The 12,370-nt window shown below is 52.2% G+C and overlaps 7 protein-coding genes across 7 annotated transcripts; 2 read left to right on the forward strand and 5 right to left on the reverse strand.

The window, feature by feature from the left end:
* Window positions 1–178: 178 nt before the first annotated feature.
* On the reverse strand, window positions 179–1,133 carry VTP21DRAFT_451 (uncharacterized protein; the record flags this gene model as incomplete). Its single annotated transcript, XM_069394929.1, has 5 exons — window positions 179–191; window positions 269–353; window positions 436–583; window positions 680–812; window positions 874–1,133. 5 exons carry the CDS (start codon window positions 1,131–1,133, stop codon window positions 179–181), a joined length of 639 nt encoding a protein of 212 aa, XP_069256830.1.
* Window positions 1,134–1,552: 419 nt separating this feature from the next.
* VTP21DRAFT_452 (uncharacterized protein) lies at window positions 1,553–3,342 on the forward strand (the record flags this gene model as incomplete). Its single annotated transcript, XM_069394940.1, has 5 exons — window positions 1,553–1,901; window positions 1,966–2,456; window positions 2,527–2,627; window positions 2,692–3,052; window positions 3,118–3,342. The coding sequence occupies 5 exons, from the start codon at window positions 1,553–1,555 to the stop codon at window positions 3,340–3,342; spliced, it is 1,527 nt and encodes a 508-aa protein (XP_069256831.1).
* A 215-nt stretch (window positions 3,343–3,557) lies between these two features.
* Window positions 3,558–5,616, reverse strand: VTP21DRAFT_453 (uncharacterized protein; the record flags this gene model as incomplete). Its single annotated transcript, XM_069394951.1, has 7 exons — window positions 3,558–3,718; window positions 3,826–4,014; window positions 4,088–4,154; window positions 4,222–4,557; window positions 4,663–4,777; window positions 4,851–5,137; window positions 5,242–5,616. The coding sequence occupies 7 exons, from the start codon at window positions 5,614–5,616 to the stop codon at window positions 3,558–3,560; spliced, it is 1,530 nt and encodes a 509-aa protein (XP_069256832.1).
* Window positions 5,617–6,192: 576 nt separating this feature from the next.
* VTP21DRAFT_454 (uncharacterized protein) lies at window positions 6,193–7,476 on the reverse strand (the record flags this gene model as incomplete). The annotated part of the gene is made up of 2 exons (XM_069394962.1): window positions 6,193–6,723; window positions 6,787–7,476. 2 exons carry the CDS (start codon window positions 7,474–7,476, stop codon window positions 6,193–6,195), a joined length of 1,221 nt encoding a protein of 406 aa, XP_069256833.1.
* Window positions 7,477–8,173: 697 nt separating this feature from the next.
* VTP21DRAFT_455 (uncharacterized protein) lies at window positions 8,174–8,954 on the reverse strand (the record flags this gene model as incomplete). Its single annotated transcript, XM_069394973.1, has 2 exons — window positions 8,174–8,736; window positions 8,819–8,954. 2 exons carry the CDS (start codon window positions 8,952–8,954, stop codon window positions 8,174–8,176), a joined length of 699 nt encoding a protein of 232 aa, XP_069256834.1.
* A 14-nt stretch (window positions 8,955–8,968) lies between these two features.
* On the forward strand, window positions 8,969–9,627 carry VTP21DRAFT_456 (uncharacterized protein; the record flags this gene model as incomplete). Its single annotated transcript, XM_069394984.1, has 4 exons — window positions 8,969–9,134; window positions 9,345–9,367; window positions 9,434–9,537; window positions 9,603–9,627. The coding sequence occupies 4 exons, from the start codon at window positions 8,969–8,971 to the stop codon at window positions 9,625–9,627; spliced, it is 318 nt and encodes a 105-aa protein (XP_069256835.1).
* A 435-nt stretch (window positions 9,628–10,062) lies between these two features.
* On the reverse strand, window positions 10,063–11,806 carry VTP21DRAFT_457 (uncharacterized protein; the record flags this gene model as incomplete). The annotated part of the gene is made up of 4 exons (XM_069394995.1): window positions 10,063–10,268; window positions 10,352–10,506; window positions 10,591–10,786; window positions 10,897–11,806. 4 exons carry the CDS (start codon window positions 11,804–11,806, stop codon window positions 10,063–10,065), a joined length of 1,467 nt encoding a protein of 488 aa, XP_069256836.1.
* Between the last annotated feature and the right edge of the window lie 564 nt (window positions 11,807–12,370).

Genomic DNA, 12,370 nt, shown 5'->3' on the forward strand with positions numbered 1-12,370 from the left:
AACGAACGGTCCTCCAATCGTGAGAAATTGGGCGGCCATGAACGTCACATTGTGACGTGAAAGGTCTTAAAATTATACCCAGGGGGACCTGGTTCAAAGCAAAATGCACAGTATATTACTTATAGTATTTATTGATTTATGATTACAACAATGAAAGTGGTGGCTGTCCGCTAAAGGATCATGACGCATACCTGTGTGGGAGGGGAGGGGAGGAAAGTGAATTCAATGCTTTGCGAGTTTAAGAATCAGAAAGCTCTTTGATGTTTACCGCTTGGTCCACTCGCGGGCAATACGATCGTGCTCCTCGCGATCTCCCAAATACTGGTGCGCAATTTCCGTAACAAGCGGGTCAACTATGTCATTGGAGGAGGTAGTTAGCACAAATTAAGGGAAATGATATGAAAATTGAACATAGGAGTGAAAAAGAGAGTGTACATGGATTGGCATCCGTCAGCAGCGCACAGATCGAGAGCAGCACTTTTGCGGTAGTAAGCAGCGGGGACCAATTGTCCTTCAATACATCGAGACAAATCTGGCCCTGATTATTGATGTTGCAATGATATATACGAGTCCGAAACACAATCTTATGGGCACGAGTTAGAATCCACATGCACGAGGAAGAGCGCAGAGACGGCACAGTTGTGCCGCACCAAATAAGAAAACTTCAAGGCAACCTTACCTTGGGAGGTTTGAAAGGATAGTCTTGTGGAAACTTCACGTCCAAGAAGAATTTGCCACCGGCGTAAGGAGTATCGGCGGGGCCAGTTATAATAGCACTCCACTCGAACAGGTTGTCGCCCTTGGGCGAAGCGCTATTCCAACAGCAACATTGAATACTAGAGTCAAGCAGAGCGGTAGCAAACAGACACTCACATAACGTTTGGGGGCGGGTCCAAATTCATCTCCGCAAGCTCTTTCTTAATTCGTCTTGCGCTAACGCTCTTGCCGGAGCATGTGGGCGCGTTCAATTTCGCCTTCTTCGCTAAATCAGTGGAAGACGGGGAATTGGTATCGGAGGAAGATAGGTGGGAGGAGTCGGGTGTGGAAGAACGGCGGCTTTCTAGGGTTTTCGCTGTGGTGGCGGTGGTAGTAGAAGAGTGGGTCTCCGTGGACGGGTCGATACGGGCCGACATATTGGTCACTTTGGGTTGGCAAAGAAAACGAAAAGAAAAAGTAAACTTTTGAGAACAATGGAGTTTGAAATGAGATGGGTCGTGGAAGAAGTGCCGTTATGCGTTTTCTTTGCGAGAAAGAAAAAAAGGGGGTGTCGAAACGCGAAAAAAAAAAAATCATATTAAATTTAACGTCACCCATCCGTGACGAAGTAGTTCAGGAGTTCCAAAACGCGTCTTTTATTTAGTGAGCCTTCATTGTATTTCGCGTCTGTTCTCTCTACCGAGGGTTGCATATGGATGGTTACCATTCATAGTTTTAAATCCATTGTTCAGTCGCCTGCTCCCTACTCTCTCTCCCTTGCCCCTATTTTTTTTTCTCGGTCCACGTTATATTTCGATAATTCCCCTTTTCTCCCCATCATTATATCTCTTATCCAATGTCTTATCCATCGCGACCTCCTCCCGCTTCCTCTTCCTCTTCCCAAAACTTCCGCCCCAATACTTCTGGCCACGGCTTCTTTAGCTCCATTCAACAATACCTCACCCAAGCACACAAATACGCGTCTGCAGAATACGACAAATTATGCCAGAACCTTGGCTCATTGTTTGGAAAGGCGGCTAAAAAGGGGCGAAGAAGAAGAGGCCAAGGGAGAGAGCGGGTAGAAAAACGAAGTATTGGTCGATCACCGAGAATGTACTACTCTGTGAAAGAAGCTAAAACAATAGGGGGCGACCCTAGCACTAGCCAGGCTGAGACGATTTCACGAGTTGGCAGGCACCAACGAGGTATATACTCACTGGTGAAAAGTAGATTGGAGTAGAATGTGCTGAGATTCTTCCTATGTTTCAGTAGAGGATGAGCAATGGGAGGACTACGAAGACACCATTGATAGCTCTTATACCCAATCACACTATCTTAATTCAACTTTTATCAGCGATACTTCGCGGGAAGATCACGACAAACAGATTAAAGCACTCTTGTCTCGCATGATCTCCACTGAACGAGAACTCGAGCGCCGTAAGACTTTTGCGCGTAGCTATGGTGCATTTACAAGTCGCCTGTTTGACACGGTCGCTAGTCCTCCTTCCAAAAAACGTGCGGACGAAGAAGAGGACCGAAGAAGAATCCGGGAGTTAGAGCAGGAGCTCACAAGCATCAAGCAGCGCCTAGAAAATCAGGTTGCGATATCGCGGAGAGAAGCCGTTGAAGCGGGGGAAGAGTCGAGGGGCACTGCCCGACCGGCGGAACAGAGATCTCTTCCGTCTCGTCCAATGCCTCCACCATCCTCGCCTCCCAGAAGGATGCTGCACCGCCATGTTGCTTCCTCGTCGAAAATTCATGTAACCTCATTTTGCTTTTCCTCGAATGGAGACGTGTTGACTTACAATGACCTCTTTCTACCATTCATAGACGCCAGGAGGTAGACAAGGCCCCAAAAGACCCAACGGCTTCTTTCACAGAGTGATCAAAGATATCGGACATAAAAAGCCAAAAACGTCCACCCTCTACTCGTGAGCACTGCTCTTTGATCTACTTCCATTCCGTTTATTGATACTATCCTCTGCCATTCCGTAGGACTCCAAACATATCCATTCTTCACAAATCAAATGCTGTTCCCGCACTCGAGTCGCACGAGACGCCAGCCCGGCCCGCACCCACCTCTGCATACCAAGTCGCCCGCCACACCGATATTCCCGCCTCAAAAATGGGCAGTGGCAGGCTTCCCAGCAGCACTCTTGCCCGTGTTGAGCCGCCGCGTACAGTGATGGTTTCGAGGCGATTTGAAACCTATCCCGGTGCCACGGCTGGGACTCGGAGGCCTCTGTACAATATTGAGAGAAGAGGGCTAGAGCCTGGCGAAAAAACGGTGCGCAGAAGCAGGGTGTTGGAGCTGGCTGCCGCTTTGGATGAAGCTCACCGAATCAAGACGGCTGAGGTAGGCTTCGGTTCTATGATTCGATGCATTCAAGTATTTACCATGCATGTGTTTTTCCTTGACAGATCCGACCGCTTAACCGGAAAACCCCCTCCGCCGCCCGTGGCATCGCTCGCTTCCATTCAGCACACAACCTTGGCGAATATTCGCACGATGAGCCGCGGGGCACCCGCAACTCTTCAGCAAGAAAGCCACTGCAGTCTGATACAGAGAGGCAGGTGAGCACCCCGCGGATAAGATCAGGCTCTAGCGCTGGAGAAAGGCATATGACTGAACAAAGTAAAATCTAAATGTACATTTTTTTTTTCTTCCTTTTACGATTTCATTTGCTTGGTTGTTTTTTTTTTTTCATTGCTCTAAAGTCCTGTTCACATTTATATTTTTTTTTCTTTGTACTTGTTTTATAATTTATTAATGTTTTAATTTTATTTCTATTCTTTGTGCATTACCCTTCAGCCTCCATTTTGTCGCACTTTCTCGTGCAAAGACGCCCTCAAAAACAATTTCAGCAGGTCATGCGGACTAAGCGGTATTCCGCCTTACCCGTCCGCAACACGCATACCATCCCGTCCACCAAATCCTCGCTCGACAGGCGGTGCATAGGATCCTCGACGCGGCGGTTGTTAAGATAAAACCCATTGGCCCGCACCAGCTTCTGTGCTTCGGCTACCACGGAAGGAAACGAAATTAAGCCCATGAAAGACCAGTTTTTCACTGCAACCGCAAACGCAATCACACATAAAACATAACCAAATCCCCCTTGTCTTACTTACATCGTGACCGGCATGCGCCTGCCAACACGGCCACTCGCCCCACCTCCTGCCCGATCACCTGATCGGCGGGGAGTGAGATCATTCGTTGGTCGTGCTCGAAGGCGGCCACCAAGTCCGTCCCCCGCACCTTCTCGAGAGATGAGCCGAAGAGGACCTCGGTTGCTAGACGCGCCTTTGCAACGCCCTCCTCTACGGACAAGCAATTGGCAAGGAGTTAGCGAAGCGAACCACGTAGACAAAGAATACAAAGCGGGGGCCTTACTGCCGTGCACGAGTTCGCACGCCTCGTCGGCGAGAAGACGCTGCGCAATCCTGTGCTCCGGGCTCGCCTATTCAAGTCAAACGGGAGGTCACTTCTACACGTAAACATCACCCGGGCAAGATGGAGGCTCATACCCTATGCTCTTGCATCACCTCCGCCACCGTCTCCATCGGCAAAAACGTGAAATATCGGATGTATTTTTCCACATCCGCGTCCGCCGCCCGCATAAAGAATTGGTAAAAGTCGTAGTACGACGTCATTTTTTCATCCACCCAAATGGCATTGCCGGCGCTCTTGCCGAATTTCTCTCCGGTGGAAGTGGTGAGGAGCGGGATGGTGAAGCCAAAGGCGGCAGCCTCCGATTCTTCGTCCGGCGCCTCGGGAGATAAGGAAAGGGCGTCGGCTGGCTTCTTTTTACTGATAAGATCGATGCCTGCGGTGATATTACCCCACTGGTCGCTCCCACCCAGCTAATGGGGGAGTACAGGAGAGCGAGGTGAAAAAAAAAATGAAGAACCGCCTTGTTAACGAAGGGAAATCCAGGTCAAGTTTCGAGTCTTTTCAGCGATCCTCACCTGGACTTGACACCCCTTTTCGTGATACAGATGCCAAAAATCATATGCCTGTAGTAGCTGGTATGAAAACTCGGTGAAGCTGATGCCCTGCGTCGACTCCATCCGCGATTTGACGCTATAGAGTTCAAAGGGGGGACACGGGTTTACTTCTCTCTGCTAGTCAACTCGATCTCATCCAACTCACAAACCTCTCCTTGGCTAGCATGTTTCCCACTCTCATAAACCGCCCGATATCCCCCAGAAAATCGAGCACGCCCATGCTACGATACCACTCTGCATTGTTCAGGATCCAGGGCTGCCGAATGACTCCAGGGTTCCCGCCGCGTGCGCGAAAGTACTCTTCTCCATTCTTAAAGAAACGGTGAAGTTGGGCCTCGATCCGGGCGATGTTATGCTGAAGCGTCTCGGGGGAGAGTGGCACACGCTCGGTACGGCGGCCTGACGGATCGCCGATGGTGCCCGTGGCGCCGCCGAGCTGCCGATTGTGGAGAGAGTGAGTGTGAGAGAACACGAGACCAACACCTCCATTCCATGGGAGTCCATGTCGCCCCCTTTTGATTCGTGAATAAACGGACTTACCAGCGCTATAACTTGATGTCCTCGTACATGGAAGTGCAAGAGTCCTAACAGTGTGACGAGATTTCCAATGTGTAATGACGGCGCTGTCGGGTCCACGCCACAATATACCGTTGTAGGAGATTGGGTGCGCTCGGTGAGGTGAGGACTCGTAATGGCCTGGATGAGTCCCCGCTCGGTCATAGCAGTTATGACATTCTGGGTGGGTATAGTGGATATGGCACGCGTACCATGGCCAGAGATGAATGGCGCCACTCGTCTAAGAAGAGGGAGCATTCTTTGCTGCATCATCTCCAAACCTGAGAGTAAACCAAACCTTTGCAGTGTTTCCCGGTGAAGTGAAGTGTGACTGAAATTTGTGACTCTGCTTGTATCCATGGCAATACTTCCACTAGTTTTCCCATTCCGCGCAGAGTTCGCCTACGACAATGCCTACGTCGGAGAAAGGGCTCTGCTGCGGGCCACCAGGGGCTGCACAGTCAGCAAGCAAGCACATTCGTGTCAACTTACTCATTTTTCTTTTACAATCCACACTCCGGGGGCGAGTCGTGAAAGTAAAAAAGATTCCTTTATATATATAGCTTAAATATATATATATAAATACTACAAGAAATACGGAAGAAAGATGAACAATGAACAAAGAACCGGTTGGGTGACACAGTGGAAGCTTGGCTGAGAAGAAAAATCAGAGAAAAAACAACTGAAAAAAAAAAGTAAAAGGCGTCAGACAAAAACTTTGGAATCTTTAATACATTTCTGTACATGAAAATAGGGGAGGGGAGAGAATAAAAAGTATATCCGCTAGAAACAAGAGTGAACAACCGAATATAAAAAAATACTCGCACAATAATAAAATTGCTCTCAGTACCTTACAAGAGTGAAGTCATAAAACGCTATGATTAAAAGAAAAATCTGTGCCGGCCAAACACTAGGAAAAAAAAAGTATTGCTGTCATTATGGAACATTGCGACGAATGAAGTTAGAAAAAAAAAAAATGCGAAAAAAAGAGAGGGAAGCATGCGAGAAGAGTGGATTGCAGATGGGAAGGGGGTTTGTTTTTTTTTCTATCGCAAACACAGTCAAGAAGGGAATAAGAAAACAAAAATCCGGTATTGTTATGGGGTCCTGAACTGAGCCAGTGGATGCTGCTGTGGGTGATGTGCAGGGGTGCCATATGCAAACTGGGGCGGGTATGGAGCGGCAGAAGGAGACACCAAGCCGCTCAGGGGGTGATAGTAGTGGGAGTAGTATGAGGTCCAGTAGGGGTGATGGTGGCGATAGGAGGGGGGGCACGCGCCGGCGCTCGCTCTGCGGGGATGGAGGGAGGCGGCGGAGGAGGCAGAGGAGGCGCGGCCGGGGGGGCGGGCGCGGAGTGTCGCGCGCCGCCTCGTTGATTGTCCAGTAGCCGCCCTTGCCGGACTCGGTGGTGGGCCGCGCATCGCGGACGAAGATGCGCTTTGTGGTGAGGTTGTGGCGGACCGAGTTCTAAGGCAAGACGAGTTAGTCCACCCGGGGCGGGAGCCGCTGGGCAAGGCCTGCGAGGCTTACCTTCCAGGTGCACTTTGCGGTGCGGAAGTACTTGTAGTGGGTGAGGATCCATTCGTAGATCTCGCTCACCGTCATCCGCTTTTGCGGGCTCGACTCGATCGCGCTTGTGATCATGGTAGCGTAGGAGAGGGAGGGCCGGCCGTCGGGGGTCTCGCCGGGGGCGAGCCGTTGGAGGTCGGGGTCGCCGCTTGCATCGTCGACCTTGCCGTCGCCTGCCTCCCCCTCCTCGCCGTCGTCCGTGAGCTCCGACCCCATGCTGCGGAGCAGCAGAGGGGCGGGGGCACGGGGGGCGGCGCCGGCGAGGGGGGCCTCGGCGGGCTCGTCGCTGACGGCCTGGTGCCGGTCGTCCACCAGCACGGGCGGCTCCAGCATGTCGGCGCTCGACTCCAAGTCCGGGACGTCGGCCTGGATGGGCGAGGAGAGGAGGGCGTGGAAGCCCTCCTCGGGGTAGCCTGCGCCGTAGAAGTCGGCGGGGTAGCTATGGACATAGCTCCACCCGCCGCCCATCAGCGGGGTGGCGGGCTGCGGGGCGGGGGCGGGCGGCTGGGGGTTGTTGACGACCATCGCCGACAGGCTTTCGAAGCCCGAGGAGAAGAAGAGGTGCGGATGGGTATAGGCGTAGGGATCGGCGGCGGCGTCATAGTCCATCGACGGGACGGAAGGAGCGTTGCTTAGCTCATAGTCCTTCATTTTGGCTGTTAACGAGTCGGTGTGGGCTTATCCTAAGAGAAGGTCCTGGGGGAAGGGTGCAGTTGAAGGTTGCGTTGTTGTTGTTGTTGTTGTTGTTGTTGTTGTGTTGTTGTGTTGTTGTTGTTGTTGCTGTTGTGTAGGGGACGGGCCAGAAAGACAGGGAAGAAAACCAGAAAATCCTGTTGTTCCCGCTCGCGGCCTCTTGTTTTAGATCTTTATATACGGAGGGGGGGGAGATGGGGCGATGGAGCCGTAGAGTTAAAGTGGGAGCAAAAAAAAACCGGTTGACAGAATGCAGGTCCGAAGAAGGCACGGCGCAGAAAGGAAAAACGAGCTGGGTGAAAAAAACGGGGAGGCGACGGGAGCCGAATTTAAGAGAGTTGCTCGGCCCTCGCATCAGCATCAGGCTCTTCGCTCTTTAACATTATTTTTGGAGTAAGGTTTCTCTGAATGGAGAAGCTTGTTTGTGGCAAACAGTACAGCGATGATTGATTTCTCGGGCGGGGTAGGAAAAGAGGGTGCAGAGATGGCAAACCGCGCGGTTTCTCAGCCGATAATGCGCACACGCCTCTCCCGCGATTACGATCCATCCTGCGCCCGCCGTGATGGGGCCGCGCGCGGAGCAATTAATCAGGCTTGCTTGATCAATTTAGCCAAACCGGTTTGGCCCTTGTGCGGATGCTCTTTAGCGTTAGGTTTAATAGAGCAGCGTTGGGCGGCCCGGGTGTGTGGAGGAGGAGGCGGGCGGCCTATGCAGGGAGAAAAATGACGCGAGAATCTGCGGGCTCGGGCGGTGCTTATTCGCTGGCTCCCACCCCCCCCCCCCCCTCTGCTCTCCCAATGCCCAGGCGTGGTCGCAAAGCTCCCGCCATGACGCCGGCGTTGAGCGATTTTCCGCCACTTCTCCCCCAATCCGTGAGAGAGGAGAGGGCGGCCCATTGGCTGGCAGGGGGGATGAGATGCATAAGATGCGGCCCTCCCTTTGTTTGTTTTCTCCTTGTGTATTCGTTCGGGCCCGCCAATCGCGCCGCGCGACAGGCTTCGGAATCCAGATCAGCTGCGAACAGATAACGCGGCGGCGCTGATTGGCCGATGCGCCTTGCCTATCCGGGGGCGACTCGCGAGCGGCCCTCTTGCTGCCTCGGCTGCCGCCTGGATTCGCATTGCCTCGAATGGCAGGCACAGCTCGGCCAGGTTGGCATAGGGTTTTTCGGTCCGAGAGGCCAGCTCTGAGGAAACCTTGCGCGGCCCACTCCTGATCTTTCATCCGAAAACGGGGGCTCTTTGCGGGGCACAGAAAGCCTAGCGCAACAAGGTTTGCCCAATCCCCGCGCTGTGCCACCCGTTAGATCTGCCTGGCGGGAATAGCGATTTGTCACTTCATTAGCGACAAAGACAGGTTCGAGGCGGCCCGCGTCTGATTCGCCGGCACCCTCGCTTGTGCAAGGGCACATGAACGCTACTCTTGGTGCTAGCATCTCTAGTGCGGTTAATGATCGCGCTCAAGGAGGAACCCCGCGCGGCTGCGGAATTGGCTGAGGGCCGAGTGGAGGGCAGGTTTCGTGGAGCAGCCGCCTCTGCGCTCGCCGACTTTTTCGTTAGGCCGCTGCATCTCTCGGCCACCGGCGCGCGCGCCGCCATTGGCTACCGCTTCATGAGTAATCGGGCCCTCGCGCAATAAACCAAGAAAACCGGATAAGAGCTGGGAACTTTTTCGCACCTCCCGCTGCAGATGCAAGAAAACAACCTTAATCTAAATCCAAGCTGTGGATAAGCCGGGCCTGAGGAGTGGGAAAAACCCATGGAGGAAGCGTTTCCTTTAAAATCTAGCCTTCCTCTGCCGCTGCCTTTTTTTTTTCCCACTGCAGCTCTGAGAAGAACCATAATCTGGGTAGGCTTTATTGTCTTAATGGAGGCTCCATGGCGCGCCGTTTGACTTTAGCGTTGAGATTGACAGAGCCTCGTTGACGAGACGACTGACTTGCGTCAAATCCAAAAGCTAATCCCCCATGTGGCCGCCCGCCGGCCCGCCGCCGCCACGCACCTGTCTCCCGCCGCAAGGTAGCCGCATGCGGCCACCGTAGGCTGCGGCCCCTTGGCCAAAGCCACGCGCTGCGTTCTTCTAGAATGCGTCCTGCTCCGCTCACTTAAGCTTACAGACGCATTTCCCTCCCCGTGGCTTTGAACTCCCAATTTTCGATTTTAAGGTTGAAGAAGCTTACATAATCAGGGTTGTTTTATCGTGGATTCGTCTTGGAAAAAAAAAAGTATCATGGAAAGAGAGGAGTGGGAAAAGAAAATATCGAGCCAAAAAACAACAACGTTTTGAAGGGGAAAAAAAAAAAGAGATAATACAGGGATTTGGTCAGATTGCAGTCGTGTCATGTCAAATGTCTAAAAAAGACCACAAAAAAAAAAGAAAATAGTAACAAATAATACCATCTAATATCAGTGAATATACAGAAGCAGTCGAAAGAAGAAAAGAGTAAAAGAAAAAACGCAAATATAAGGGGATTTTTAACGAAAATTCAGCATACCTTTGCATATAAACAAGGAAGGGAGTATTCCCCTAAAGCTACTTTATATTTACACGGAATGTCGCGAAGAAAACGGAGACTCTATCCCCCCCTGAGGATCAAAACCGTCCCTGGCCCCCTGCTCACCCTCACCACCGCATTCGTGCGGCGTTTTGGCATCGGGTGCCTGAATCAAACTGGGTGTGGGAGAGGCGACCGAGTGCCTGCGCTGCCGCTTAGTCAGGGCAGGGGCGTTCATGCGAGAGCAATAGGTGCCTATCGGGGACGCAAGAGCTCTTGCGTTAGCCATCGTCTAACAAGGAGAAGGCAAGCTGGAGGAAGAAAAAGGGGAGACTCACAAAGAAGATTGCCATCGACACTCTGGCGCCAAAAAATGGAATCCTTGCGCCCGCACCGTTCGCATGCCGTGACCTGGCGGGGAGTGGATCGAGCCACCTTGACACTACCATCGTTGGCTTTGTACCAGGGTCGAGGCCGGCCGTGGATCTTTTGGCTATCAAGGACGGGGAGAGAGGGCGTCAGTCAATTCTTCTAGGGGAGGGAGAGAAAGGGCGTCCGCCCCCCCCAGCTCACTCACTAGAGGCCGCAGGCATTGCACAGAAGCTGCTTCCCGTCTGGACAACGGCGCCAGCTCGGAGTCTCCGTCGCGAGGCAATTGGCGCATTCACGGCGGGTCACCAGCTTCGACAGCGCTCTCTCTTTCTTCTTTTTGGTCACCAGAGAAAAGCTCCTAGCAGTGGCTGCATAAGTAGTAGTGGGGGAAGAGGAAGAGGCTATTAGAATGGGGCTGAGGATAAATCTTCCGGGTTGAGCAGACGGGCGGACACAGAGGAATAGTAAAACAAAAAAAAAAGGCAGGATAGAGTAGATGGAAATAGATTACCCATGATCGAGCCTGGGAAGCACTGGGATATCATGTCTTCATTTCCATGCTCCCCCACCCATTGCCTCACCAAGGTCGTCCACCGATCCTCCTCCTCCTCCTCCCCTTCCTGTCCCTCCGCATCCTCGCCTCCCGCCCCGGGGTGGAATTCATACGTCTCCATCCCGGTCTGCGCAAAAGGCGAGGAGGGGGTGACCGGCTCGGATACCGAGTGGAAGAGAGGGCCCGACCAATTGGGCCCCTCCATGGCCGGCGGATGGCCTGGGTTGATCAGGGATGCCGTAGAGAGGTTCCACGGTAGATGGAGGAGTTCTCCCTGCGGCAGGGTGGAAGATGGCCAGGTAGAGGAGATGTCGGCTGTGGGCGTAGTTTGTGTGGGTGAGGAGCAAGGGGGGAGCGCGGAGAGATAGGATAAAGGGGTCAACTGCGAGAGTGGCTGTGAGGAGGAAGAGGAAGAGGGGGGGCTCCAAAGAGAGGAGGCGGGGTTCATATCATCCTGGGAGCGTCCGCCAAAGGAATACATGAGCCCACTATGGATGGAGGAAATGTCCTGCGGAGCTTGCGGGGACGGTAGAGGAACCTGCACCTGCTCTCGAAGGAAGATCGAGATCTCGTTCAAGGTTTCGCTGGGTTGCCCCCCGAACTGGCTATGGTAAAGCAAGCTCCTCTCCTCCACTGGTAGCTCCGGTGTCGCCTCAGCCATCCCTTCGTCGTCGTGTTTTTCTCCCCCATTCCCCGCTCTATTCATCGTCAACGGAGTGCTCCTGTTGGGCTGATTCAACATAGGGCTCGAATTGGTCCCATCGTCCATCTCTTCACCCCTCTCCAGCATGGACCTCCTCTTTTTCATTTCCCCATATTCTTCTCCTTCTTTGATGCTTCCAAGATACTCTTCTCCCTCTTCAACCATTACGTTGTTTATTTAAACAAAAAGCAAAGCCAAAAAAAAGACTCCCCTGGAAAGGTTCCATCGTACTTCGTCGTATGTTTATATATATTTTTTATATATACATGGAAATCCGATGTGCGTAGGTAGGTGGGTATAAAGATTAATGGGAGATTAAAAATTCAACCTCTTTATGGTACAATAAATAAGAGAGCATGTGGTTCTGGACGGAAAATAATGCGCAACATCGTGATATATCACTCAGGGAAAGGTTCCGGGGTTCCATGTCTTTCATCACTCTCCATGCGGATTTGACGTTCGATGGCAGCGTTTGGCAAATTTTGAAAATAAGGGGGGCATCTTGCAGCATCATCACCGTGCTTTCAAGGGTGTGACTCATGCATGTTGTAAAGATTCATGTAAAGGTGGTGGGCAACTCTCCTCCTCTCTTCTTTCTCCTCCCCTAAAAGTGGTTCCCTCCCCCTCCCCCTGGTTGGATTTTTTTTTATCTCCACCAGGAATGCACAGAGAGGATTGTGAATTAAAAAGAGAAACGGCGATTTTCATGCTCTATTAAAAAAGGATTAC

The sequence above is a fragment of the Calcarisporiella thermophila genome (assembly GCF_041956535.1).
Source record: "Calcarisporiella thermophila strain CBS 279.70 unplaced genomic scaffold VTP21scaffold_1, whole genome shotgun sequence".
NCBI lineage: Eukaryota > Fungi > Calcarisporiellomycota > Calcarisporiellomycetes > Calcarisporiellales > Calcarisporiellaceae > Calcarisporiella > Calcarisporiella thermophila.